At 56.3% G+C, this 8,317-nt stretch overlaps 1 protein-coding gene across 1 annotated transcript in view; it reads right to left on the bottom strand.

The window, feature by feature from the left end:
• Window positions 1–430: 430 nt before the first annotated feature.
• Window positions 431–8,317, bottom strand: part of SAFB2 (scaffold attachment factor B2) — a 31,758-nt gene continuing 23,871 nt past the window's right edge. Inside the window, exons 14-21 of the mRNA XM_045776743.2 lie at window positions 7,763–7,899; window positions 6,037–6,327; window positions 4,944–5,084; window positions 3,678–3,720; window positions 2,954–3,084; window positions 1,336–1,448; window positions 1,123–1,189; window positions 431–826 (exon numbers count right to left, since the gene is read on the bottom strand). Coding sequence (XP_045632699.2) covers window positions 670–826; window positions 1,123–1,189; window positions 1,336–1,448; window positions 2,954–3,084; window positions 3,678–3,720; window positions 4,944–5,084; window positions 6,037–6,327; window positions 7,763–7,899 — 1,080 coding nt within the window. The 3' untranslated portion in view covers window positions 431–669. The remainder of the gene's footprint in view (window positions 827–1,122; window positions 1,190–1,335; window positions 1,449–2,953; window positions 3,085–3,677; window positions 3,721–4,943; window positions 5,085–6,036; window positions 6,328–7,762; window positions 7,900–8,317) is intronic.

Genomic DNA, 8,317 nt, shown 5'->3' with positions numbered 1-8,317 from the left:
CAATGAAAAAGATAAGGATCCTTTATAATCACACATGAGGGAATTATATTAATTAGCATTTCCAGAAAAACGGGGGGATCAGGCACCACCAGCCCTGTACCAAGGAGGGCCTGCCCTCAGCCAGACCCCCAAACCCTGCACGCCATCACCGGATGCCCCCCACCCCAGGCACGCCAGCCCAAGGGGTGAAGCGACGAGTTTGAGGCCTCCACGATGCACGGCCCCCTCCTCCAATGAACTTTCTAATTCGGATCCCAGCGCTGCCACCTACTGCAAGCCCTAGGACCCATTTCCTCACCCGTAAGAAGGCGAGTGCGCTGGGCGGCTGGGGGCCTCGCTCAGATGGGCTGACAGCCTCTACAGGCACACGCACAAGGGTGCTGCTGAGATGGGCGCCCCCCCGCTCTGGAATCACTGCGACACACACGAGTGCGAACCATAAACTTTTATTAATGGAAAATGGAATGCCTCGTTAACAGAAATCTTGTCTTAAAAATGGCAGAGAAGAACACGTTTATTAAAAAAAAAAAAAAGTGAATTCACATTGTATTGAGCTACAACATGGTGGCAGGATCTGCTTTTGTTTCTTAAAAGGTTCCCCAAGTTCAAGGTAACTCCGGCTGGTTCAACAGTGTATCTGCCTACCTGGGCACTCAGAGTGAGTGGGGTTTAGTAGCGACGGGTGAAGTGGGGGTACGGGTGGGGGTGGGGGTGGGGGTGCGGGACTCTGCTGCCCCGGTCCTGGCCGGCCAGTCCTCCACCTTCCAGTCCGCCACCGGGCACCATGTGACCCTGGGAATGCCCGCCTTGTGCAAAGCCGCCTCGCCTAGGAACAAAGGCACACGTTCTGTCCCCGTGAAGTGCTTTACGTTTTCCTCGCTATGTGGGGCAGCATATGGCTCTGCAGCCTTTAGAGCCCGTTTGGCTTTTTCCAGGTGAGAAAAATCATCACAGACTGCAATCCGGGTAATTGAGGAGCGCGACTTGCAGAAGCGGCCAAGAGCCGCTTCGGGGGCTTGTTTTCAAAACATTCAACCCAGCAAACTGATCAAACATGCAAAAAGGGGAGAGGAAAGGAGGGGCAGGAACAAATTAATTTTATCCAGGGACAGAACTCCTTACCCCGACATCCCGCCCCGATTTGCCATGTGTCCTGGCCCCGAGGGCCCAGACAGGCCCCTCTCACCACCTGGAAGAAAGGAAAGAGTTGGCACACGCTCCCTTCTTGAAGTTCCTGGAAGCCTCTGCAACCACCTGGGGGGGAGGGGCCGGCCCCTGGACTGTCCCGGAAACGTGTGGCCCTCCTTCAGCTCGTGGGCACGAGTCAGCCTGTACCTTGCCACCGCGCGTGCTCCCGGCCCGCCGTGCCTGTGTCCACCGAGCCTGGCCACGCACGCTCCGGATGCTCTTCTAGCCTCTGACTGTGCTCCGCCCAGTCACGTCCACCCCTTCGTCAAAACAGAAAGCAGATCCGTAAGTGTCCCAGTGCGCCTCTACGGTGAGGCCGTGGCACGGCTGACCCTGCCCTTGGTCGAGGGTTCCTGAGAGAGGAGGGCAGAGAATGAGAACAGACAAGCCCCAAAGACACACGCGTGGCCAGGGAGCACACGGGCAGGAGCTCACCACGGCTACTGCCACAACCACGCGTGTCAGATGTGAGCCCCCCATGCCACCCGCAAGACTGGCCTGTGGCCAACTGGCTGACAGACGGTAAGTGCTGTCGAGGATGTGGAGAAACAGGAATCCTCACGCGTGGCCAGTGTAAACGTAAAACAGGATAGCACACGGTGACCGTGGGACCCGCCAAGTCCATCCCTGCTTATCCACCCAAGGGAATGGGAAACTGTTCACGGAAAAACTCGTGCAGGAACGTTCTTTGCAGCACGACTCCGTGACAGCCCCAAAGTGGAAACAACCCCAGTGTCCACCAGCTGGTGAGTGAAGACACAAATGCGGTCTCCTCCGCACACGTGGCACGTTACTGAGCCATAAAAAGGAATGCAACTGACATGTGAGACCGCGTGGATGAACCTTGCAAACACAATACTGAGAGAGGCCGGACACGAGAGGCCATGTAACGTGCTTTCTTTGTGTGAAACGCCCAGAACAGGCAAATCCAGAGCCAGACTGCTCAGCGGGAGCCAGGGGCGGGGGCAGGCAGAACGGGGAGCGACTGCTAATGGGGGCTTCCTTTGGGGGTGCTGACAACATTCTATAATGGATGCTGGTGATGAGTATCCGCTCTGAACACACTACAGCCATCGGATGGTACACTGCAAATGGGTCAACACTACAGCATGTGCCTATGGCTCAAAAAAGTGGTTTAAAAGAAGTTACAGAGAGAAACTCCAGGTGATACAAATCCAAACAAGGTCCCAGTGTCTGGGCACCAGCAACCACCAGCGGGGTCCAGGCCCAGGCTGACCAGTGCTCTGAGACCTGGGACGAGGAGCCCATCGGAGCCCCCGACACCTGCCCTCGAGGGCGAATGCTTGGCTGCCCAGCCGTACAGTGACGGCACTCGGGGCTATCTTCTGTCTGCAGAGGGGTTCTCCCGGTTCCGTTTCCCACAGGTATTTACAGCAAAATGGACTAAACGGTATTCAAGGACCGAGTGCTAAACAGGTCACTGGGGAAAGAACACTTTACGTTTATCTATCAAAGCAGTGCTGCCTTCTTTGCTCCACGCCCGAAAACCCACCTAGGGGAGGGAACCTTCCCACAGGCACCACACCCACCTTAAAAACGCCTACAGGTGACTGGGGGACAAGGGTGGGTGCATAAAGCTTCTCCAGGTCCCTGGGGCAAGTATAAGAAAGGCTCCAGGGCTGTCTCCGTCAGCAGGTAGGGGCTCCCGTGGGCACGGGGCTGAGGCAAGTGCGGGAAGGGCTGTTATGGGCAAACCAGCAAGGCACACGTGGCTGGCCCATTTCCAGAGCCGCCGGCTACTAACCTGGGTGGAGGAGGCGGCCCCCGGCCCTCACTCATCCTCTTGTCAGAGCCGTAGCCCCCCCAGCCGTCCCGGGAGTCCCGGCTGTGACGCTCTGGCGGTCCTCCATGGCCATGGCGGTCGTCTGAGTAGTGCTGGAAGGCACAAGAGCGACAGGGCAACTCTAGCCACGTCACTCTTGGACAGGCGGGTGAACCTGTTGCAGCCGGCCAGGGTGTGGCCCCGAGAAGACCTGCCCAGGCCCCTCCTGACCCTCACCTCGCTAGATGCTCTCTTCCGACCCTGACAATGCCACGGCAACCCTGGCAGGGCCTCTTGCTTCCTGATGCCTTCCTTGCTCAAGAACCCTTGAGCACCCCTACAGCTCCATCTCTGGCACCACACAAAGTGCTGCAGAGGCCTCTCTGGCCCTGTGAGTGTGGAGAGCCCTGCACTTTATGCTGCTTGACAGCTCTGCTGAAGGGTCCTCTGAGAGGAGTCACTTAGAGTCTTCCCTGGAAGAGTCAGGACACCTCCTCCTTGCTGATGACAGGAGAGCCCCTCCCACACCCCCAGGGGAGTCAGTGCCCGCAGAGCCCCTTATGCATCCTTCTCTGGAGGTGGCACAGGCCCTACATATTCGAACACACAGACTCACTAATCAGAAAACAATCAATTATGTACACTTCCACACACCCCCAACATAGGAGCAGATGTACCCCAGGTTTGAGGTCTGGGTTTTACTTACTTGCCCATCTCGCTCTCCCATCACGGACCTTGAACCTTCCCTCCTGCAAAAGGGAAAGATCTCATTCGAACGGCAGCTGGTGCACTAGACAACATTTCGGCAGCCCACACACACGAGTTCCACACCTGGGTACTTAGTCCATTCCACCCAGTAAGAACTGTAATTTACTGGCCTGTGAGAACAAGCGGGCTTGCATCTAAAGCCTTCTCCCTGAGGATGGGAGTGAGGCTAGATCGTAAGAAGGTGGGAATAAAGATTTTACTGAACTAAAATCCCTTGGAGGGATCTCAGAGGTAGAGACCCACACCATGAAGCCAATGCCTCATTTATCTGTGGCCTGGTGACAAAACCCAAGGTCTACCAGAGAAGCCTTAGAGGGTCTCTAACCTCTGGTTTGATCCAATACATGTGATTCACGCCAAATCTCAAACCACCATTCATTAAATGACTGGCTTCTCAGCCCATCTTCCCCCTGCTCTCCCTTCCTCACAGAAGAGCTAATGAACAGTGAAACGGCTCAGACACATGCAGCCCAGGGGAGCATGATGAAAAACCCAGATAGAGAATTCTTAAACTAGAAAATCGAGGGCTGCTTTCCTGATCAACTATATATATATTCCTCTTTTAAAAAGACTCCAGCAGAAAAAAAAATTTTTTTTTAAAAAGGGCCTGGCTAAAAAAAACCTTATCAAACCTTTAAAACACCAAGCCAGGCCGCAAGAACTTTCCCGAGTGCTACAGTCAGTTCTCCCTTGGTGTGCTGGCACAGGAACAAATGCCGGTCAGTGACCCTCAGGGACGTGGACTCCGGCCCGCTCTGCCTGCAAAGGCTCAGGCGGGTCATACCCCTTCTCGAAACAGCTCCCTCTCCGTACAAACAAGGAGGCTGCGCATGCCCTCCTTGAAATCCTCTGCTTCCCGAGGGGCTCGCTTCGGCAGAGGGGTGGCTGGGAGAGCGCCCCGGGGAGTTGTGAGGCCCAGAGTGTGGGCCCTGGAGAGCTGAGTATGGGGATGCCGAGACTCAGGAACTGCCCCCAGTCCACGCCGATCTGTGAAGACGGCAGCGTGTGAAAGGAGCTGAGGGCCCTCCCGCCCCACAAGCTGAGGACACCCTAAGAAACCCGAGTCCAACATCCTGCTGAAGGCTCGAGCCAACCACTGGAAGCCTCACGAGTAAATGAGACGTCAGAGAATAGACAAGAGACCCATCCCTGCGTCAGGCTGAGGTGCCTCCATCCACAGGTGCAGGAGAGGGTGGGTGCTGACCTGTCAGGCACATGGTCCTGGTACTGGCCCCGCTCTCGATGGTCAAAGTCGTGGAAGCGGTGATCCGGCCGAGGAAAGTCTGGGCGGTACCTGTCCTCCATAGCCACACGCTTGCCTTCTGGCCAATAAGCATCATCTCGCCTGTTTTTTATTTTTAAAAGAACGTGAATTTTACTTATGACAGGAAATGAGGGAAAAAGGGAAGGAGGTGGAGGTGGGGAGGGGAGCTCTCTCCAGACCCAGTATCGTTTAAAATGTCCTGCAGGGCTAATCTCTAAACATTCAATCATTATTGCTTTGATTTGATAAATTAAAATTCCCCAAACTGCCAAGAGGCATGCCGGTATTCTCATCTGACAGTCCTGAAAAGAGGGCTGCTGGGAGCTAATTGTATCACAAGGCTGTTAATACCTTGATCCCCGCGTGAGCCCAGATGCAAGTGAAATGAAATATTTGATTCCTCTGGAACGCCATTCCTAGCTGCCACATTCCCCTCTTCCTGTCTTCTATGGTAACCCGAACCTCCCTCTGAGTTTTTTGCAAAAGCAAAGGGAATTAGATCGGGTGATAGTGAACTACACACAGCGCAGGATGGCATCCAATTATCGTCTTCCTGATTTTACCAGAACACTGGGCTCATGGGTGGTGGGGTGATGGGTGACCGTCAATTAAGCAGCTCAGAGGAGCTGGAGACCAATAAACCTACTTTGTGAAGGGGAAGGCAATTTCCTTTTCTACAGCGCAATTCCGCGCCTCTCTGTCCACGAGGCCCACCGGCCACGGAGGTGCCCGCGGGCCTAAGGGCAGGCTCAGCCGGCCCCACGACAGGCACGGGGCAGGTGGTTATGCTCCACCAGGGACCACAGTGTGAAGAATGGGGCAGCCTAAGCGAGAGCATCGCCAACTGTTCAGCAAGTGGCAACTAGTAAGACTCTCTGTAAAATAACTCAGGGAAGATGCTGCCGAGACCCCGGATCGAGAAACCCCATAAACTTGAGGTGGTGGCTGCTGGGAGTCCCGCAGAGGCGTGCAGAGGGACCGGATTCGGTGGTCAGTGTCCCCAGCTCTCCAGGGAAGGGGGCCAGGTCCCTACCGCCCGTCGTCGTACGGCCTCCGCAGCACTGGCCGCCGCTCCTGCTCGTAGCGCAGCTGCTCCTGCTGGCGCCGCAGCTCCTCGCGCTCGCGGTGGATGCGCTCCTGCTCCTTGCGGCGCTCGCGCTCCACGCGCATGCGCTCCCGCTCCAGCCGCTCCCGCTCCATGCGCTCGCGCTCCAGGCGCTGCCGCTGGCACTCAAGCTGCAGGCGCTCCCGCTGCAGGCGTGCCTTCTCCTTCCGTTCGTGGAAGGCCTCCAGGCGCTGCTCCCGCTCGCGCTGCTCGCGCTCTCTGCGGGGACACGGGAAGGCCGCCCTGACTTCCCTGCGCCGGCGCCTGGCGGCCGGGCCTCGTCCTCCCAAGGGGTCGCACCCGGGAGAACGCGTGACAGGCGCTGCCCCCACTCCGCTGAGCTGCGCGCCTTGGCCAGAAACCCCCACCTCCGACTCTCCTTTGTCACGAGAACAAAGCCAGGGGTGAGCAGCTAGGGCGGGCGCCGGGCCTGGAAACACAGCCTGGGGTCCAGGCCAGGAGGACCCGGCTCAGAGGCACCAAAGTGAAGCCGCACGTTAAGGGGGAGAGAAGTAAGAAGCCGAGGGTAACTGCCACTCTGAAGGCTGCCGCGCATGGAGAAGCGTGGAGGAACGACTGCGCAGCTGTGTAATGGGCCTTCTTTCTTCACACCTTCCCTCCTAGAAGACTGCATTTTCTAAGGACAGGGCCTTTCCAAGCGAGCTGGGAAGCTGTGGGCACAGAAGGCTAGGCACGAGCTAAGGGGGCCGGTGGCATGTGGCCTGGCGCCAGGGCTCGCGTCATCAGCCACCGCACATGTGCAGCGGAGGGGGACGGGGATGCGCCCTCTGCATCTGCGAAAGGAGTCGCTGCCCCTCCTCGCACCTGCCCTCAGTGACTGGAAAGGCTCCAAAGCCAGTGCAAGCGAGTGGGAAACAAAATACAGCGAACGGTGCTTTTACTTTCTAAAGCTGTATCAGCAGAGACGCCGGAATCCCACTACATAAGAAAGCAAACGCAGCGTAACTGGAGAAGTTTCTACAGCACCCGCTTTCGCTCAAGCCCAGTTCTCCAAACACCATGATGTAAAGCTTTCGTTTTGCCCAGCAGTATATGAAGGAAAATGACAAGGGACCTCTGGACGGGAAAAGGCAGAAGGCAAAACTGGGAACAGGCCTACTTTCCATAAACTGTCTACTTAACAAAAGGTGAGCGTGGCAAAGAATGTCACATGCGACCGAGACTGCCTAAAACCACTATGAAACACAGACATTTCAGGAGTGAAGATGCCACTTCTGCGAATAACATCTAAGTGCCACATCGCCTGGTTCCACTCTTGATCTTATTTATGTGTGGTTTCAGCAGGGAAGACGGAGACCTCGACACCGGGGACCCTTCCATCAAGCTACACATGGGTGAGCCTGCTACCGGGCCAGGGGCAACGCTGCACAGCAGAACCCGACTCTGATAAGGGCGCCTGGGTGGCTCAGCCGGTTAGGCGTCAGACTCTGGATTCAGCTCAGGTGGCAAATGAAACCAGCTCTGACGAACATTATGCCGAGGCTGACCACGACCCCTCAGGACCCTCGCCTTCTGCTTCGGGAAACAGGAGGCAGCCAGCAAGTCTGGGCCAGGCAGGACACTCGTATGGGGAGAAAGGTGGAGCGCGCCCGGAGGAGACCACCCACCTGCCAGCTTGCTGGGCCCCACTCACCGCCGCCTCTCCGTCTCTCGGATCTCCCGTTCCCGCTGCCTCTGGCGCTCTCGCTCCCTTTGCTCTTTGATTTTATCAAATGATAAGATGTCTCTCTTCTCTTTGCTTTCCGATTTGCGATCCTGACTCTTGGAGCTCTGTTTACCAAAATTGGTTTATTAACGTCAGAAAAATGCAACCAGTGCACAATGAAAGTTAGATATGTGTATCTGAAGTGGATGAAAATCCTTCTGTCCCACACGGATTCCACGAAGGCCCAGGAGGCAGTTCAGCTCACCCACAGCCCAGAGACACTGCTCCCTCTAGAGAACTGCCTTCACACACTGCAAACAAAGGGCGTCATGGAAGAACAAGGAGGGATGACACCCCACAAAACCTACCGGCAGATCTTAGCGCAGCAAGAGAAAGGATTCTACGTAATCCAGAACCAGGCCTCACAGAGCCACAGGGCACGTGCACACTGGACGCCCAGCTGGGTGATGGACTGCACTTCTCACTGCTGCCTCAGGCCTTCAAACACAACAGGCCAAAGAAGATCTACTGTGAAAGCAAGCT

Source organism: Ursus americanus, chromosome 14, assembly GCF_024610735.1.
Source record: "Ursus americanus isolate L20-20 chromosome 14, mUrsAme1.1.p, whole genome shotgun sequence".
NCBI lineage: Eukaryota > Metazoa > Chordata > Mammalia > Carnivora > Ursidae > Ursus > Ursus americanus.
Note: the sequence above shows the minus strand (reverse complement) of the source record. Positions and strands in the feature narration are given on the sequence as shown.